Source organism: Muscardinus avellanarius, assembly GCF_963383645.1.
Source record: "Muscardinus avellanarius genome assembly, chromosome: 1".
NCBI classification, from domain to species: domain Eukaryota; kingdom Metazoa; phylum Chordata; class Mammalia; order Rodentia; family Gliridae; genus Muscardinus; species Muscardinus avellanarius.
In genome coordinates this window covers 37,132,878-37,153,504 of record NC_137786.1, presented here as the reverse complement: position 1 = coordinate 37,153,504, position 20,627 = coordinate 37,132,878, and the positions used below count along the sequence as shown (strand labels likewise).

Here is a 20,627-nt window from a genome sequence, read left to right as displayed (position 1 = left end):
CTTAGGCTTGAAGTCTAATTTGGCTGGTATCATAGTTGTTCTTCCTGCTTGTCTTCAAATTCCATTAGCATGGATTACCTTGCTCCAACCTTTCATCTTTAGTTTGTGAATATCTTTACTTATAAAATGTGTTTCTTGTATGCAGCATATAGATTGATTCTAGTTTTTTATCCATTTTGCCATGTTATGACTTTTTATTGGAAAGTTGAGGCAGTTTATATTCAGCATGATTATTGAGAGGTAATTTTTAATTCCTAACATATTGAATTTTAACTTTTATTTGATGAGTGTTTGTTCTTCTTTGCTTACTTGTTTGATAGAAAGCATTGTTTCTCTGCTACTTACATTTATTAATTTTCTTGCAATTAATTTCTTTGAATATTTTCTCTAATGCTAGTTTGAAAGACCTAAATACTTTTAGCTTCTGTTTGTCATGGAAGATTTTTATTTCTCTATTTATTTCAAGAGATATTTTTGCTGGGTAGGATAGTCTTGGTTGAAAGTTGTTTTCTTACAGCATTTATATGTTGCTCCAGACCCTCCAGGCTTTCATGACTTGATTTGGAATGTCTGGAATGATTCTTATTAGTTTTTCTTTGAATGTCACTTGGTCTTTCACTTTCATTGCTGTGTGTGTGTGTGTGTGTGTGTGTGTGTGTGTGTGTGTGTGTGTGTGTGGTACTGTGGTATGAACTTTTTTTGTGGTACTTAGCTATGAACTTTAAAAAAAAAAATTTAAAAAACTTCATAGCTGAGAGTGCCTCTGGGTTCCATCCCCAGACCCACAAAGAAAGAAGAAAGAAAGAAAGAAAGAAAGAAAGAAAGAAAGAAAGAAAGAAAGGAAGAAAGAAATATAAAGTGCCCTGCTTTGCCTTTTCTGATGTGTTCTAGCATAGTCTGTTTGACTAAATATCAGTGTTGCTACCCCTGCTTGTTTTCAGTCTCTATTGGCATGATATATCTTTTCCCATCCTTTCACTTTTAACCTATGAATATCTTTGGCTGTACAGTGAGTTTCTTGCAAGCAGCATATATTTGGATTATGTTTCTTAATCCACATTGCCAGTCCATGTCTTTTAATTGCTGAATTAAGTCCTTTGACATTCAGTGTTATTAGATATTATTTTTGTTTCCTCTAATTTTGTGTTCTATATTCTGTTTGATGTAGTGTTATTTCTTCTGTGCTTCATTGCCCTGTTGATTGAATTCATCTCTTCTCTGGTTCTGAAATTTGCTTCTTTTTTTTAAGATTTATTTATTTAAGTATTTTCTCTAGTGCTGGCTTAGTATTCATGAATTTTAAAGTTCTGCTTATCTTGAAACATTTTTATTTCTCTATCAATTTTAATTAATAACCTTGCTGGATATAGCAGTTTGGGTTAGAAGTTGTTTTCTTCCTGGGTCTGGATTACATTTTACCAGTCTCTCCTGACATTCATAACTTGGGTTGAAAAGTCTGGAGTGATTTATATTGTTTTGCCCTTGAATTTCAACTATTCTTTTGTTCTCACTGCTTGTAAGATTCTTTTCTTAGCCTCTATGTTGATCATTTTATTACATGGCATAGGAAGGTCCTTCTTTGATCTTGTCTTAATAGTGTTCTGCATGTCTCCTGTACATGGATGTCCAAGACTCTTTCCCTGTTTGGAAAATTCTCTGAAATTATTTCTCTGTAGAGATTATAGATACCGTTGTTCTGTGCCTCTATCCCTTCTTCAATGTATTTTATCCATAAATAAGGATGTTTCATAGTGTCCCATAGTTGTTGGATGTTTAGCTTCTGTTGTTGTGATGTCTTTTTTATACTGTTATATCAGTGATATATCTTAAAATATGTTTTAAGATAAAAGAGGTTTGGGTTTTGTTTGTTTGTTTTGTTTTTTGGTGGTACTGGGGTTCCTGGAAGCCCTTCTACCTCTGGGCTACACTCCCAAACCTATTTTATATTTTTGAAACAGGGTCTCTAAAGCCAGCACGGCTGGCTTCGAACCTGCGCGATCCTCCTGTCTCTGCCTCCCAAGGGAGCCCAGGGGCATTCTACCTCCGAGCTACATCCCCAGTCCTAATTTTTAGTCTTTGTATTTTTTTGAAACAGGGTCTTACTGAGTTGCAAATGGCCTTGTTAAGTAGCTGAGGCTGTCCATGAACCATGATCCTCCATTCTCTGCCTCCCAAATGCTGGGATTACAAGAGTGTACCACCATGCCCAGCATTTGTTTTCCATTTCATCTAATCTTTCAGAATTTCTTTCTATTGCTGTCTTCATTTCATTTTTTTATTCTTTTATTTCATTCCAGGCCTCTTTCTGATTCTTTCTTAGCATCTCAATTTTCTCTTTCATTTCTTGTGCACTTACTATGAGGCCTTTCATCATATTGAAGATCAAGATTTGGAATTTTCCTTCTTACATTTCTTGTAGGTCAGTATTTGTGATTTCCCTTATTTCCGCACTGCTCCTTGTTCTCATATTTTCAGGATTCTCAGGTTTGTATTTTTGTTGTATTGGCATCTTCTTTCTCTTTGTTTGTGAGTCGTTGATAGGTCCTGTTCCAGATCATTATTGGGAGAGATGGTTCAGCTGCCACTCACCTTTTGATATTAACACTGAATACTGTGTCTACTATCACCCCACTCAATCATCAACATTAAGTTACTCTGGGGTTCCTTCTACTTGTTGCCATGGTAGTGCTGAAGGGTTTCAGGTGTTAAGGTCAGGTATTCTGTATGTCACAACCTTTAAAAAGAGTTAGCTTAGTGGTATGGGCAAAATAGTTAGTGACCTATGCATTTTTTAAACCTGATGTATTGTCTGTTGAGCATTTCTATCAGCTGAGGTTAGTTAATCTTTATTTTTTGGTTGTCCTTTCCTATAGATCACCTTTCTGATCCAATCTTAGCCGTAGGGACTTAGAGGTGATAGCAGGTTTCTGCACAAGTAAGTAGTGTTGTTTTCAATGGTGAGGGTTAGGTGAGGGGAGAGGAGCTGGGGTGATGGGTACAGAAATAGGGTCAAGTAGCAGATATAATCAAGAGTTTAAGTATAATAAGATAGTATTTGGTTAAGATGAGAGATAGTAAACATATAGTAATATTATTGCAGTCAGTATAGAGTATTTAGGTATGCAGATATGAAATAGTTTGAATATAAAACAAGGAAATACAGTAAGGGAAAAAAAAGTTTTGTTTTTCCTTTTAGTTGTACTGGGGTTCCTGGAAACCCTTCTCTGGGCTACACTCCCAGACCTATTTTATATTTTTATTTGGAAACAGGGTCTCCTAAGCCAGCGAGGCTGGCACTGAACCAGCACGATCCTCCTGTCTCTACCTCCCAAGCGCAGGGATTTCAAGCGTGCGCCACCATGCCCGGCGTGGGAAAAAAACGTTTTAAGATAAAAGAAGAGGGAGAAAGCTTGTGAAAGGAATAGGGGAGGGAATTAAACAGGCAGAAGATAACAAAACAACCAACAAACTACACTAATAATATTAACTATATCAATACAATGACAAAACCAACCAAAAAAAAAAAAACAGTGAAAAAAAAAGAAATAAATTCTGCAAATTTACACGTACAGGGTCCACTTGACGGCTGCAGAGATACTTTCAGCTGTTTAATGTCTATTCACTGTAGTAGGTTCTGGAGCATGTTCCAGTATCTCTCATAACCTATTGTCAGTTTTTGGAACCACTTTTTGAGTGTTTTCGCCCCTCTCTCACCTCTCACTGCTTTGTGCTCAGGTCTCAGGGTGGCAGGTGTCACTGTAAAGTGGGTTCCATGTAAGTGCAGGGCTCTGCACTTTCCAGCCTTAGGCTCTGTACTTCCCAGCCCTGGGCCTGCACCTCCCGATTTGCACTGGCAGAGGGTGTCCAGTGTAATCTCAGAGCGATCCCCTATGACGCTGGACAGGTATTGCACCCTGGGCACTAGGGGCCTTTTCTGTGTCTCTGTAGTTTATAACCTGACCACCTCAATGGTGGACCACCAGATCTTAGCCCGCCGGGGTCCCTGAGGCTGCTCTGGGTGATTGTCTGCTGAGACACCCAGTTACCTCACTGTCCTGCAGGCCCAGGTCTCTGGAGGGCACAGTGCACAACTGCAGGTGTCAAGTTCCGGTGTGTACACAAGCTTGTGGATCTTTTTTATTTTTTCCTCCGTCCCTAAAGCGGGATGCTGGTTGCTTAAATGTTAAAGTTTCTGCTGCTGTCCTTGGTTTTCTTGCCAGGATTTCTTGGGGCTGCGGGGCCTAAAGTCGCAGTTTGGGTCAGTGGCCTGAGATGGTGCCAGCTTCCACACCAGGTCAGTCACACACTCGGGCTCTCTGCTATCAATCTCACATTCTCTGACTCTTGGGTTTTACTCCACCATGGTCCCTTTTTATGTTTTCATTCGTATGTATCTTTGCTGCTTTGCTTTTTCTTGTCAAGGGGCTGCCTTCTCAGTAGTTGGTTTTTTCTTGTCTGCCTTCTCAGTAGTTGGTTTTTGTTTGTTACAACTACTGAAATGAACTGCTTCCCACAGTCGCCATTTTCTCTCCTCCTGAAAGTATCATTTTTAAGAAGCGTATCTTATAACAGATTTTTAAAAACCTTCCTTTCTAATAATTAGTTATGAAATATTGAAATTATGGAAATCTTAGCAAATTTACTATTTCCCTCTAGAGCAATCCTTGTACCAGAAAGAATAGAAATCACAAAGAATGGGTGATACACAAACTTGTTTTTTCAGAATTTAATATTTTTTAAAAGACATAAAATATAAATTTTATCAAAAAATGAAGGTTCAGAAGATTCAGTGTGGGGCTAAATACTAGGAATTACAATGCTTTCTTATAATTGATTAAGGTAAAGAGTAAATATAAAAAGCAAAAGCAGTTGTAGCTGTCTAGCTATAACAAGGCAGGACAAAGTTAGTAGACTGAGCAAACATACGCATTATGACCTCAATAACAAACTTCAGATGGTTTGAGTTCCCAAGGTCCGAAAGGAGGATCATCTTGCAGGCTTAGATTCTACTTCTTCTAGAATCCACTCGATGCCATTTAAAAAGCCAGTTAGAGTTTCGGCCTCTATATCCTGGACCTATGAGCAGATAAGAGAGAAAGTTGTCGGTAAGAAATTTAGCCCTAAAATCTTTTGTTTAGAAGAGACATTTTTCTAGACACTAAAAATAAAAGAAATAGGGGGGGGGTCCCAATAAACTTTGGGTTTATCTTCTAGAGCACTTAGAAAACTATGATCTCATCTTGTATCTTTTCTTAAACAGAAAGCCAGAAAGAAGACTCAAATAAACAAAATGAGAGATGGAAAAGGAGACATTATAACATATCACAAAAATACAAAAGATCCTAAGACACTATTATGAACAACAAATTGAAAACCTAGAAGAACTGGATAAATTTCTAAGCACATATAACTAAGTAAAATTTAACTATGAAGATAAAGAAAACCTAAACAGACCAATAATGAGCAGTGATAGGGAATCAGTTATCAAAATGTATCCCAACAAAGGCATGTAAAGGTAGATGGCTTCACTACTCAATTCTACTAAACTTTCGTGTGTGTGTGTGTGTGTGTGTGTGTGTGTGTGTGTGTGTGTGTGTGTGTTTTGATAGGGATTGAACCCAGGGGGATTCTACCTCTGAGCTACACCCCCAGCCCTATTTTTTTATTCTTTATTTTGAAACAGGGTCTCACTAAGTTGCAGAGTGCCTCAGTAAGTAGCTGAGGCTGGCCGAGAAACTAGATTCTCCTGTCTCAGCCTCCTAATTGCTGGGATTACAAGTGTGTACCACCACATCCGGCTCTACCAAACTTTAAAAAAAGAAAAAAAACACAATTTTTTCCACAGCAGTTACTAATAAATATGTGCTAGAGGCTTAGATAGAGCAATTGGGCAAGAAATACAAGTAAAAGGCTCACAAATAGGGAGAATGACATTATTCCTATTTTTAGATGATATGATTGTGTCTATATAGAAAAACCTAAAGACTTCACTAAAATATGATAAGACTGATAAATAAATTTCGTAAAGTTGCAGTATATAGTCAATATACAAAAATCAATAACATTTTATACAACTAAAAATTGAACCAAGAAAGTAAGAGATCTCTACCATAAAGACTACAAAATTCTGATGTAAGAAATTGAAGAAGACACACAAAAAAAGGAAAAAGCCTTTATATTCATGGATTACAAAAGGTGATATGATTGCCAGGCATGGTGGCGCATGCTTGTAATCCCCGCGCTTGGGAGGCGGAGATAGGAGGATCGCACTGGTTTGAAGCCAGCCTCGCTGGCTTACGAGACCCTGTTTCCAAAAATAAAAAAGTATAAAATAGGTCTGGGAGTGTAGCCCGGAGGTAGAAGGGCTTCCAGGAACCCCAGTACCAAAACTGTGAGCTAAAATAAATCTTTCTCTTTTTAAATTGATTTTCTCAGGAATTTTGTTTCAGTAGCAGAAAGCTGACGATCATAAAAATCAAATAGAAAATAAGAGTGAAAAATAAGATTTCAGTCACCAGAAAAGTAGAACCTTACCATCCATGGATGGTTTAGAAGACTAAGACGCAGCTCGTGGGCCAAATAAAAACAAGGCATTCTTTCTATATCCGCTTGAGAAATACAAGATAAAACCAGCATCGGTCTTCCTGAAGATCCAAAAGCTGGATCTGTCATTGCTGTGATACGAGAAAATTCATCTTGCCATTCATGTCCTAAGAAACGTCAGAAAAAAAAAACCTTAGTCTACATTTTTGCAAGGATTTAGAAAATAAATAATTTAAATTTAAAATTAAGAAAATAAAGGTAAAAAAATTACCAGGATACAAACATAATAAACTGCTTCTACTGCTGGAGTTCACTATTGTTTTGCTATGAAATTGGATTTAGTCTTTTGAGGGCAGAAATTTTGGTAAAGCCAGAGGGCTGTGGGAAAATCATAATACCATTCAGAAATCTCCAAAGCTAGTGAGACCTTGTTTCAGAAAAAAAAAGTAAAGAATAAAAAATAGTGCTGGGGGTGTATCTTGGAGGTAGAATGCCCCTGGGTTCAATCTCCAGTAACACACACACACACACACACACACACACACACACACACACTACAAATCACTTTCATGATTAGGCTGTAAGACATGAGCTGGCACAGTGGTATATTATGCCTGTAACCCCAGTACCTGGGAAACAGAAACAAGAAGATTGAAGGTTCAAGGCCAGCCTTAGCAACTTAGCAATGGTCCTAGAAACTTAGCAAGAACTCTTAAGACATATGTTCCAATTCTTATAAATTACCCATTCTGGGTATTGCTATATAGCAGCACAAATAGGTCAACACATTCAGCTTTTGTTTTCTGAAAAAGTCTTAATTTTGTCATAATTTCCAAAAAAAATCTTGCTGGATATAAGACACTGGATATAAGGCAGTTTCCCTTCCTTGATCTCTATCCTATAGCAAGTCTGTCAAGAAGTGCTCCTCTCTATGTATTTTTTGTCTGGCTGCCTTCATGGTGTTGTCTTTATTTTTGTTTTCAGTAGTTTGAATAAATGATATAACTAAATGTATTTTCCATTGTATTTACCAAATCTGAAGGTCTCTGAAATTTTCAGTCTGGTTTGTTGTCTTTCGTGTATTTTGAAATAATTTTGTTAATTACCTATTCAAAAATTTCTTTCTCCCTATTCTATATCCCTGCAAGTTTTGAGAGTCCTATTACACATGAGTTAAACAGGGGGTTAGCACACTACATTTTATGGATCTATTCTGGTAAATTAATTATTTCTGGAAATAGCCATGCCTATTCATTTAAATGTTGCCAATGGTTACCTTCACAGTGCCACAGAAGAGCTGAATAAATGAGAAAAATTATATGGTTCACATGACTAAGATTTACTATCTGGTCCTTAAAAAAAAAAGTTTGTGATCCCTGAATCAGATCACTTGGTAGGTTCTCCAGCTCTTACATGTTCCATTCCTTATTTTTCCTCTTCATGCTTTAATTTGAATAATTTTGAGTGACCTATCTCCAAGTTCACTAAGTTTTTTTCTTTACTGATAAACCTACTGAAAGAAACTGTTGCTACATTTTTCACATCTAAAATTCTCATTTTACAGAACCGGATGTGGTGGCACACGCTTGTAATCCCAGTGCTTAGGAGGCTGAGACAAGAGGATCACACAGGTTCAAAGCCAGCCTCAGCTACTGAGTGAGGCTCTCAGCAACTTAGTGAGACCCTGTTTCCATATAAGGTATAAAATAGGTCTGAGAGTATAGCTTGGAAGTAGAAAAGCCCCTGGGTTCTACCCTCCAATACCACAAAAATAAATAAATAAATAAATAAATAAATAAATAAAATTTTCATTTTACTTTTTCAAAATAACATCTTTCTGCTGAAAAGTCCTACCTGTTTATACATATTATACACTTTTCATTAGACTTTTAACACACTAATCATAATTATTTTAATGTCCTTTTCTCAAAGTACCAACACACAGACCAAATCTGGGTCTGGCTTAACTACCTACCTTATCTCCTAATAATCTGTCACTTCATTTATAGTTTTTTCTTTTAAGAAGGGGAATCACTATATTGCCCGGGCTAGTCTCCAACTCCTCAAGCAATCCTCCCATATTAGCCTCTTAAGTACCTGGAACTTCAGGTTATGCTACCACACCTGCCTTTGGTTTTATTTTTTGTCTTAGAACTGTTAGATGTAATATGTAGAAGAGTGGAAAACTGAGGTAAAAAAGATTTACTCCCAGAAACAAACATATTTCTTCTTCTGTTAAGCCACTGATACAGTGATTTGAGTCAAGCCAGCCAGTCATTATGCAAATTTGGCTTTCGCTGCTATAGCTAACTCCAATATAGAAACTTTACATTCTTTTATTGGTGGGCTGCTGCTGCTCTATTCTGAGGGAGAGAGCATGAGTGCCAGATTCTTTCTCAGAGTTTTTGCTTTCCTCTCAGCTTTCAGATCTTCATACCTATGTTACTAGGGAGAGAGGGAAAGAGAAAGCTTCTCCACACCCTTCCTTCGACCCCTGCAGTAATCTGCTATGGTCTGTTCCTTGATAGGGAGATGGAGATTTCTAGTTTTCTTGTCCTCGCCTGTCTCTTGTAGACCCAGGCACCTGAGCCTCAGTGGGGAAAGCTTTCTCAGTGATCCAGTGTGACCAGTGAGTCCTGCACTGGATTAGTAGAAAGGTCTTTATTGCAACTGTCCTGCCCTGACCCCAGAATCAACAAACGTACTTTGTACCAGTGTAGACTCCTTTTTACAAGTGGGATTACTACCCTCCCCAGGGGCAGGGAGCTTTTGCTTCTACCCTTCTCTGCAGGAGCAGTCAACCTTGTCTGGAACCAAGAGGCAGGAGGATTTATGATCCCATGCTTGGGGTCAGATATCTTTGAGTTTATATGAGAAAAGAAAATAAAAACAGGAGGATATACTCATTTCCAGTAGCACCTAATCACTATATATATATATATATAATAGTTTTAATATAATAACAATATACATAATAAATATTAATTATATTTTTATATTACATCTTACCCATAAAAATTGTGGAAAAATCATAACACAGGCTAATGGCCCAATGATATTTTAATTCCATGCCCAAATAGAATTTTCAGTGGCAATTATTCAGAATTTATGGAGAGTGTTATCAAATCATGGGCTTAACTAACAATTCTGCTTAATTAAGTAACACCCTAGTCAACACTTCTCTACTATTTGGGTAGAAACAAGGATAAAATTTTTTATAGTTATCTGAATAAATTGTTTGAATAGAGTTAGAGGCAGAAAAACATCAGTAATAAAAAATGTAGAAGCAAGCAACAACAACAATATATATACATACCTATAATATCAACATATACATATTATATAGCTATAATATTAAACTTTGGTATGCATCAGAATTCCCTGGGTGCTTATAAAAAAAAAAACAGATGCCCATGTCTGGATGTGGTGGTGCACACCTGTAATTCCAGTACTTGGGAGGCTAAACGCAGGTTTGTGGTCAGCCTCAGGAACTTAGTGAGCCCCTCCACAACTTAGTGAGCCCCTGTTTCAAAATAAAAAATAAAGTAGGGTTGGGGGTATAGTTCAGAGGTATCATATCCCTGGGTTCAATCCCCAGTACCACTGAAACAACAACAAACAAAAAATAGATGCCCAGGACATAGACCAAATCAGGCAGCTACATGTTTTAACAAGCTCCTCAGGTGATCAAGGTTTGAGAGCCCACTATTAACAGTAATTGTCAGAAAATCATAATGATAAAATTAACTATCATATTCTCAAGAGGATACAGAAAATACTAAAAAGGTATTTTCTCATTTGTTTTTTTCAAAGAATAATGCAGTAGTACTTTTAAAAAAGAAAATATAAGAATACTTACTTTTATGAGCTTCAGCATTTGCAACATAGATGAAACCATCTACAACTTCACACACTTTCTGGATTTGGGGAATGACACTGTAGCGGCTTCCCTGCTGGTCATCCCCTTCACTCTGTAGGCTGAACATCTTGTTAACTGCACTTGTATGCTCCTCTCTTGCTCTGTCCCTTTCCTTTCTATGAGAAAGTGTATATGTGGATCATAAAAAAGACACTAATCCGGTTGCATCCCCTTAAATTTTTCCATTCCTGATATTTAAGGTAGACCACCAAGTAGGCAGCCTTACCTGGTAGTTGAATATAATATGAGGATGTTGAATTTATGTTGGTTGTTCAACTGAAAACTGACTCCGGATCCAATACCTATAGGAAAAAATAAGTCATTAAAGAAGACCATAAATGATTAGACTGACAAAAAAATAACACAATAAAATCAAGAAGGGAAAAACAATAACAACAACTTTGGCAGATGAGCACAGTGGCACATGCTTACGATCCCAGAAACTGGAAGTCTGAGACACGAGGATGACAGATTTGAAGCCAGTGTATGGTAACTTAACAAGATCCCATTTCAAAATTAAAAATTAAAAAATTAAAAATGACTCAGAGTATAGCTCAGAGGTAGAATTCTCCTGGTTCAACTCCCTGTACAAAGCAAAAAACAAAAAAACAAAAAAACAATATGTATGTTGAAGGAAAAAATGATGTATGCCACTTTCAGCTGGGCACACTGGTGCATGTCTGTAATCCTATTTTTATTTGGGAGGATAAGAAAGGAGGATAGCAAGATTGATGCCAGCTTTGGTAATTTATCAAGACACTGTTTCAAACACCCCTGGGTGTTTGAACACCCCAGTACCACACACACCAACATGCACACATTTGGTTTCTGTAACTTTCATTCATATGACAATAAAATTATTGGTAGAACAAAGAACTGCTAGGGTCATCACAGTCTTTTTACGGCATCACCAACATCAGCAATTTTATTGTTTTACAGTAGCAGTTCCATCATAGCAGTTCCTACTGTTTATCCCCCCAATTTTTTTTTTGCAGTATTGGGGATGAAACACAGGGGCATTCTACCTCTGAACTACACCCCTAGGCCTATTTTTTTACTCTTTATTTTGAAACAGGGTCTCACTGAGTTGCAAAGGGCCTAAGTAGTAGCTGAGGCTGTCTTTGAACTGCAATCCTCTTGTCTCAGCCTTCCAAATGCTGGGATTACAATTATGTTTCCCAGCAGTTTTACAATCCTTGAACACATTTAGTGAAGTCTTCTTTTCACTCTATGGAAGTGGTTTTTAAATGCAAGGGGAGAGCCGGGCATGGTGGCACATGCTTGTAATCCCAGTAATTGGGAGGCTGAGATAGGAGGATCGTGCAAGTTCGAAACCAGCCTCAGCTACTTACTTAGTGAGGCTCTCAGCAACTTAGTGATGCCCTGTTTCCAAATAAAATATAAAATAGGTCTGGGAGTGTAGCCCAGAGGTAGCTACACTATCAGTACAAAAATAAATAAATAAATAAATAAATAAATAAATAAATAATAAATGCACGGGAAGTCATTAGAGGTACCTTAGAAAACTGAGCAAACACTGAAAACCTTGGAAGTTAAGACAGGCTTGGATTAGAATCCTCAATTTGTCACATATAGCTACATATGTGTGAGCCTCCATTTTGACATGAAAATGTGGAAATAACACATACTTCTTAGGGTTACTTTGAGGATAACTGAGGTCCCATATGTAAAACTCTTGGTAGAGTGACAGGTAAGTAACAGGTGCTAACTATCTGCTTCTTACTACTTTATATCTTACTATTGGTTCCATATCTGTTATCTGTCCTTCTTAAGCTCTTTCCTCTTCTGCCTATGTTAACATATTTGGTGGCTGATTCTCCTCTTGCTTCCTGGAAAGATCCTTCTTGGATTCTATGCATCAACCTCTTCTTCTTGCTATATAAATGACAATCTTTCCAGTCATGTTCTAACTCTTGAGTCTAAAATTTCCTCATTTCTCATCTGGACTTTTGCAATCGCTTCTAACCAGTCTCCTATATATTCTTGCCTCCAATTACCCTTTCTTCTGACAGGAGCCAGAGAGGTTGCTTAATAATACACAATTAATTCTGTCTCTTCTCTATAAACCCATTGCTCTTCAAACAGAAACCTTAATGTAGTCTGGCCCCTCCTTAGCTCACGAAAGACAACTCATCTTTCATACCTTGAGTCCCTTCATTATTACCAATATACCTGTTTAAATAAGTTGTGCTGTGCCCTATCATGTTATCATTCTAGGCCACACACATACAGTGTCAGGACTCTTGGATGTCAGGCACTCCATATATATTTTGTTCCTGGCACCATCAATACAACTAAAAATGAAGATGACAAGATTCCTGCCTTCATGGAGCTTCTATTCAAGTGAATTGCTTATAGAGTACATCTCCTCTTGGATCTTCCACAGGAGTTATCGTGTCCTGTGTGGATTCCACCCCTACTATCCACCTAATTTTCTTATTCCTCTGATGATTCTTTACCCTGCAGATGGCTTTATCATTCAACATGAAACCCAAGTGACATACTTTGCCTTCTTATTTCTACTAAAACACATTCATTCTGTCATTTCTATATCCTTAGCATTCATTCTCTTCTTTCCATTATAATGAATACTGACTTAGTTCAGATCCTCTGAATATTTTTATAATTCTATGGTAGGTTCTTAATGGGTCTCCTCATCTTTAGCCCTTTCTAATCCAGTCTTCATTCAGGAGCAAAAAAAAATCATCTTTTTAAAATGAAATCTTGGTCACTTTGATACTCTATTTGAAATTCTTCAATAACCCCAAATGCTTCTGCAAGGACATATTAGTGTCTTTTCACCTAGCTCCACCTCTTTTTAGATACAGTTCTCCTTTGAAATTATCCTGCATATCCTGAGGTTTGGGCTTTTAGAAATGGAGTCCCTCTCTACCAACAGTACTTTTACAGCACCCATAATCCAAATGACTCATGTGAAACATCCTATTCAATGTCGAGCTTCTACCCAGAAACTTACTACATCATATTCTAATCATCTGCATATTTGCTTATGTCCTCAGTTATATCAGTCTCTATCTGGATGGGAGGCAGAGGTTTTTGACATTGTTCTAAATCTCTTCATCTCTAGTATCTTAATATGTGCTGTCAGTAAATGAATCAGTAAAGCATAAGCTAAATTATGGTGTTTGTTTATTACATATCCTGTCTTGCCAAATAACTATATACTTTGTTTTCATAGAGAATAAGGTAATGATTTAGCTCTTTGTATATAAAATCCCAGTATATATCAAAATACTTTGCAAATATGCTGAATGCTTTTAGCTGATAACTTTCTCTTAAGATATGGTAAATGCAATATCTACTGTTTGAATATAAAATCCTGACAACATATAATTTGCTTTCATAAGATCTTAAATTCGGGATTGCACAAATTTGAGAAAAAAAAGAAAACTTACTTTTTAAAATAATCAAATTAGTTGTTTTGGTCCAGTGAGACTTAAGAGGAGGGCAACCCATCAAATTATTATATTTCATTACTACAAAGAACTGATTAAAAACAAATTTCTTTCTCTTTAACACTAGTGTCATGCTCAGAGTGTTGAATTACTATATACTGTGACATGAAAATTACCATCAATCTGCCTGTGAGGCAAACCAGCAGTTGGGCAAAGTTCTTCAGAAGACATCAATTTCAACACCAAAGATGTATTCAGCTCTTCCAAACCTGGTCCAAACATAGCAAATCGTGGCTCATTCTGAATGATTAAAGAGTGTAAAAAAGAGGTGACAGCTCCATACATAGGACGGCTGGATTTCAAGGCTCTTCTTGTAGATGGACAGCACGTTTTATAACTGCACAAAATTATAACAATTAGAAATGAACACAGAATACATTTAGCCAGTTGTTAACTCAAGAAGATATATCTTATTAACTGCTGAAACACGGGAACAGAGCTTCTATAGCCCCAATCATCCAGGAGGACACTGGAGGATAGACAGAATTATAATACTCATGTAGAAGGCCATGAGAAAGAAAATCACAGGGTGCTATGGGAGTAGGGCAGCCCAGATGCTGAAGAATGCTTCCCCATAAAGTGTTTGTTTATTTTGATCTTTCATTTATATTCACTCATGGTACATTTAGTCTAACACTTATTTGTGTGTTCAAATTCACTACACAGAGTTATCAGCTTTCAACCTGAGATTTTATTCCCCTCTCAAAGGAATATTTGGCAATGTCTGAACATTTCTGTTTTCACAACTGGGGAGGAGTGGGCTGTGCTGTAGCATCTAGTAGAGGCCAGGGACACTGTTAAACATCTTACAATGCAAAGGACCCCCCCCCCAATAACTGGTCCAAAATAACAATGGTGCTAAGATTGAGAAAACTTACAATAGTAATAAGCTACACTGATAGTTAGCAAAATGTACCAAGAAGTTTTAAAACCTTTAAGACCACAAATATAATCAAATGCTCCTATTAACAGCAAATATAATAATTCAGCGAGTGCTAAATATAGAGGGAGCCTCAAATGTTCCTTTCAGAAAATTCAGCAAACTAAGCCATGTGAAAGAAACCAGTTTCTTTCAATACATATAAACTTTTATACTAACAATTTTACATTTTATCAAAAGTTAAAACAGTTACTCAAATAAAAATAAAACATAAAGCCCTTTGAATCTGAAGTGTTCCCCAAAGGCCCATGTGTTAAGGCTTAGTCACCAGTCTGTGGTGCTACTGGAAGGTGATGTAACCTTCAGGAAGTGGGGCCTAGGAGAAGGAAGCTAGGCCCTGGGGGTGGGAGGGGCATAATCTAGAAACTCTGAGATGCACTCCTCTTCCTGGCTCTCCTTCCTTCCCAGTCATAACCAGGTAACTATCTTAGGTATTTTTTCACAGCAACAGAAAGTTGACTAACTTTGTAACATTCCCTTTAAATAAATCAAGCTCCTTAAACAATCACTAACAAAAGTGTTTTCATTAAGAACCTTTGTAATTCACAAAGAAAAGAAGCAAAACCCTAGCTTTGAAGCCAGGCAGATGTGGCCAGCCTTACTACTTTCAACTAGTTTTATCAGCCACTCCAGTTTCTTCTTCTGCATTGTTGGGCAATAACATTATCCCAGGGCTGTAAGAATTAGAAATCACAAATGGAAGTTACTAGGGTTATTACTATTCTCTGGGGAAAATACTATTCTATATCGTCAGATAAACCTGATGCTACAGTTAGCTATGGGCTATCAAAGAAGTATTGTGCAGCAAGTGCGGAATCAAGTGGCACTTGTTGAGATTATATATAACAAATTATGTAGTTTTTTTTTTTTTTTGGTGGTACTGGGGGGTAGAACCCAAAGGCTTTATACCTCTGAGCAATACTCCCAGACCGATTTTATATTTTATTTGAAAACAGGGTCTCATTAAGTTGCTGAGAGCCTCACACAGTAGCTGAGGCTGGCTTTGAACTTGTGTGATCCTCTGGTCTCAGCCTCCCAAGCGCAGGGATTACAAGCTCGCGCCACCACACCTGGCTCAAATTATGTACATTTTCATCAAGTGGCCTCACAAGACCTGACAGAGTGGTATCTGGATTGGAATAAGGATAGACTCTGAATACATTTATGCAAAATTTCGGAAGGAAATCCTACATATGAGGGCTGGTGAATATAACTCAGTGGTTGAGTGCTTACCTGGCATCAACAAGGCCCTGGATTCCATCTCCAACACCACAAATTTAAAAAAAGAAAGAAAAGGAAAGAAAAGAAAAGAAAAAAAAAGCCCTCTACATATCTACTGAATCCAGTATGCCAAAAAATCCTTACCTAAAACATAAATATTCTTTAAATCTCTTTTGCAATGCCTTACATTCCGAGTTCCAGTCTTAACAGTCCCTCCTATACATATAATCTCTGTTCTGTGGCCTCTGGCAAATCATATAAGCTCTGTGACCCTCAGTTCTATTTCTTCATGCTATATGAGGACTGAAGAGTAAATAGAGATAAAGCATTGCCCAGAGAATTAAATACACTGCATTTGCTCAATAACATTCCCTCACATGCAGAGCACTAAAAAATGTGACTGCTTTTGGGTAAGAAAATTTTATCTCCCAGAGTCTTGAGAATAGTTTTCTTCCCTTCCAAAGAACTGCTTACTGACCTCTGGACATTCCTTTTCTGAATACGGAAACTTACTTATCACTTAACAAAATGAAAGTGTTGTAAAGATAATAAGAATTTTAAGAAGTGTTTGTTATAGTTTAGAAGTAAAGGATTTCCCAAAGACTCTATGCTAAAGGCTTGCTTACCAGCCTGTGGCACCATTGGGAGATGCCAACAAGTGGAAGGAAGTTAGGTTTCTGTCACCATCATCATCATCATCATCATCATCATTATTATTATTATTATTATTACTACTACTACTACTACTGTAACAGGAATCTGCCTAACACACATCTGTACTACATACTGGTTAGGTACCAGAGGGAAATTTAAAAATGTTAAAGCTGAACCTGTTTATAGAAGAAGTAAATTAACTCAACCCCCAACTTTTGAAATAGGACACTTAGATCCAAATTTCATTCACTAAATTAGAGGCAGGTGCTGGATTAATGTGGAGTATTGGAAGTAACATTTAGCATATCCTTTTTAATTCTTAAAGCTAGATACTTACACTGTCATGTAATCAAACAAGGAACCTTCAGTGACCTCAGATATAGGTTTTTTTAAGATTTCAAAGTCCGGAAGGGACTTCCAATCAACAGAAGACCAAGATGGAAGATCCCGCAACAGAAAATATCTCCACAGAATTGGGTCTCGTACAGTTTCATTCCAATAATGACTTGTACTTCCCAACTGACATAGATCATGGGGCGAAAGGAATGACAAAATATATAGCTGTACATCAATCTGAAACAGAAGAAAGCACCAGATCAGAAAAAGGAATGAAGCTATAGACACTGGCACACCCCTGTAATCCCAGGACTCCAGAGGCTGAGGTAGGAGGATCTTGCAGGTTCAAGGCCGGCCTCTGCAACTTGGGGAGGCCTTCTGCCACCTAATGAGAGACTGTTTCAAAATAAAAAATGTTTTCTCAAGATAACCCTGCAAGTCGGGAATGCTCTTATATCCCTAGTTGGAAGATCAGGACACAGGAGTCCCAGGTGCCTGGGGTGGGGGACAGCAGGCCTGCGGTGGGGGTAGGGAGGTTCCGCGACCTTGGACCTGGGCTGAAGGAAGAGTCCCTTGACCTTGGATGTTGGGAGGGGGGGGTCCCAAGACCTTGGCCCTGGGCTGGGGGAGGGGGTCCCAAGACTTTGGACCTGGGCTGGGGTAGGAGGTCCCTTGACCTTGGCCCTGGGCTGGGGGAGGGACCCTGCTGGCCCAGGGCTAGGGGAGGGGTCCACGCTGGCCCTGGGCTGGGAGAGCGGCCCCGCGATGGACCCGGGCTGGGGGAGGGGCCCCGCGATGGACCCGGGCTGGGGGAGGGGCCCCGCGATGGACCCGGGCTGGCGCAGGCCCGCGCTCACCGGCAGCCGCGTCAGCGCGCAGGCCTCCTCGCCCGCCTCCTCGCGGGGTGGGGGCCGCGCCGCCCTCTCCTTGCCCACCGACTGCCAGAAGCTCCTCCAGCCGCTGCGAAGCGCGGCCTCCAGGCGGCTCCAGTCGCTGGGCGGCGGCGAGGGGCTCCCAGCCATGGCCGCGGCGCGGAGCGGGTTAGCCAGCGCGGACTCTGCCCGCCCGGTTGCTAAGTGACCAGCCGCTTCTTCCTCGCTCCGGGCGGGGCAGGGGGAGGGCGGATTTTATTGGTTTTGTTCCGAGTTTTCATTTTTTAATCACCAGTATACCGTCTTTTCCTTTGCAGATTAGCAACAAACGAAAAAAAAATTGACACTAGATTGGGTTTGGTCCTTTTAATAGCCACCCTACTTTCAACCTCTGGATATGACCTAAAATCCATGTACTAAGTAAAACTTTGGAAGTTTATCACTAAAACCAGCTGATCTCTCTTCCACCAACCCGAATGCTAAGAATACAATAATATCTGAAACCTATAGAAAAGAGCTCCCCATTTTGCTGTGTCCACCTACAATTAGACAAACATATTATGTGGCCATAAAAGTTTATGTAACTCTTCCACAAGAAAACACACATTTATTGTTAAATCTCACTAGGGAACTTTTCCTCTCTCGGAATTAATGCCTGTTTTATTCACTTCAATTTTACTTTAAAAGGGCTTTAAGAAAATATATCAGAGACAGACCACAATGCAAGGTAATCTAAGAACTGGGTTTAGTTTCTATAGGTAGGGAACACACATACTTATTCAGTACTATGTATCGTTCATTTTCAAATAAATTACCTCACATAATCTAAACCCAAAAACACTGGTCCAAAACTAAATCAGTTCCTTAAAATCGTATTTCAATTTAATGATACATTAAATGTATAATTTAAGAGCTCTGGGATTATTCAGTAAAAAGCTCTGTTAAAACATGCAAAAAGAAGCCAGGCATGGTGGCTCACACCTGTAATCCCAGCTTTCCGGAGGCTGAGACCCAGAGGATCTTGGTTCAAGGACAGCCTCAGCTACTTAGTGAGGCCCCTCTGCAACTCAGTGAGACCCGGGTTCAAAATAAAGAATAAAAAATAGGGCAGGGGGTGTAGCTTGGAGGTCGAATGCCCCTGGGTTCCTTCCCCAGACCCGTAAAAAGAAAAAAAAAAAAAACAAACACATGCAAACATAAAAATAAAAATAATCTAGTGGTTTTAAAAATTCCATTCTTAGCTGGTGTGATAGGGCACGCCAAATGTAATCCCAGCATTTGAGAGCCTGCGATAGGAGGAGGATCTGATAGGAGGATAGGAGGAGAATCTGGGTTCGCAGAAAGCCTCAGCTACTTCGTGAGACCCTTTGCAACTCAATGAGACCCTGTTTCAAAATAAAGAATAAAAAATAGGGCTGCGGATGTAGCTCAGAGGTAGAATGCCCCTGGGTTCCATCCCCAGTACTGAAAATAAAAATTTCCATTCTTGAAAATGGACCTAATAATAGAATTAGATAGATCCCACATTATCTTGTTTACATTCATTTCCAGCCAATAACTGATTACTGCATTCAGAAAATACAGTGGTCCATTCTCTTTGCAAAGATATTCAAAGGCAGATTTATTTATTTTGGCACTGGGGTTTGAGGCATTCTACCTCCCAGTACACCAGTACTTTTATTCTGAAACAGAGCCTTGCTAACTTGCTGAAGCTGGCCTCAAATCCATGGTCCTCCTGCTTCAACCTCCCAATACTGGGATTACAGGCATGAGCTACCATGCTTTGCTGGAAATTCCAAATTTCACAATGGCCCTCTGTACACAATTGTTTTATTATCTCAAATGTCAAAATATTCAAATCATCTGTTAAAAAATTAATCTGTGCTAGGCACAGTCCTATATGCCTGTAATCCCAGTTCTTGGAAGGCTGAGGCAAGGAGGGTCACAAGCTCAAGGCCAGGTGCAGCAACTTGAGACCCTCAGCAACTTAGCAAGACTCTATTTCAAAATAAAAATTAAAAAAGGACTGGGGGTGTAGCTCAGAGGTAGGACACCTGGGTTCAATCCCCATTACTAAAAAAGAAAAAAAATGAATCCCAGAAAATATTTTATTTTTTTGCGACCTAATGGGTTGATTATGCATGGCCCAAAGAGCAGAATGAGGAGTAAGGAGTTGGAAAGGGCAGAGGCCCTGCTATCCAGGACCCATACCCCAGACTCCATTTGATTTGGTCAGTCTTGCTCTGGCGCTCTCTCCACCTAACACCCCACTCCCAAATCTTGATTTTGAAGGAAATCCCAGCCTTATTATTTCACCCCTAAATATCTCAGTATCTGTCCCTAAAAGTTAAAGTAACCTTTACAAAACCATACTACTGTACCATCATCCGTTATTTACCCACGTTAGTGTTAGTGTTTTAATCTCCCCACCCGCCTTCACATTTGGTTTGTTTGAAGCATGACCTAATAAGCTGTACCCACTGCACGTATTCATAAAACACTTTTATTCTATAGGTTCCCCTTCTTTATTTTTCCTTGCAAATGAAAGAAACAAGATTGATCTTTGTAAGTTACATTTTTTACTTTCTCAATGGCATCTTAATGATCTTTAACATGTTCACTCATCCCAGGCTTGGCCAAATTCA

At 38.7% G+C, this 20,627-nt stretch overlaps 1 protein-coding gene across 1 annotated transcript; it reads right to left on the bottom strand.

Moving 5' to 3' along the window:
• Positions 1 to 4,986: 4,986 nt before the first annotated feature.
• FBXO4 (F-box protein 4) lies at positions 4,987 to 18,140 on the bottom strand (the record flags this gene model as incomplete). The annotated part of the gene is made up of 7 exons (XM_080719737.1): positions 17,968 to 18,140; positions 17,112 to 17,347; positions 14,076 to 14,296; positions 10,689 to 10,764; positions 10,403 to 10,578; positions 6,535 to 6,710; positions 4,987 to 5,076 (listed from the first exon to the last, which is right to left on the bottom strand). Exons 1-7 carry the CDS (start codon positions 18,130 to 18,132, stop codon positions 4,987 to 4,989), a joined length of 1,140 nt encoding a protein of 379 aa, XP_080575863.1. The 5' UTR covers positions 18,133 to 18,140.
• Between the last annotated feature and the right edge of the window lie 2,487 nt (positions 18,141 to 20,627).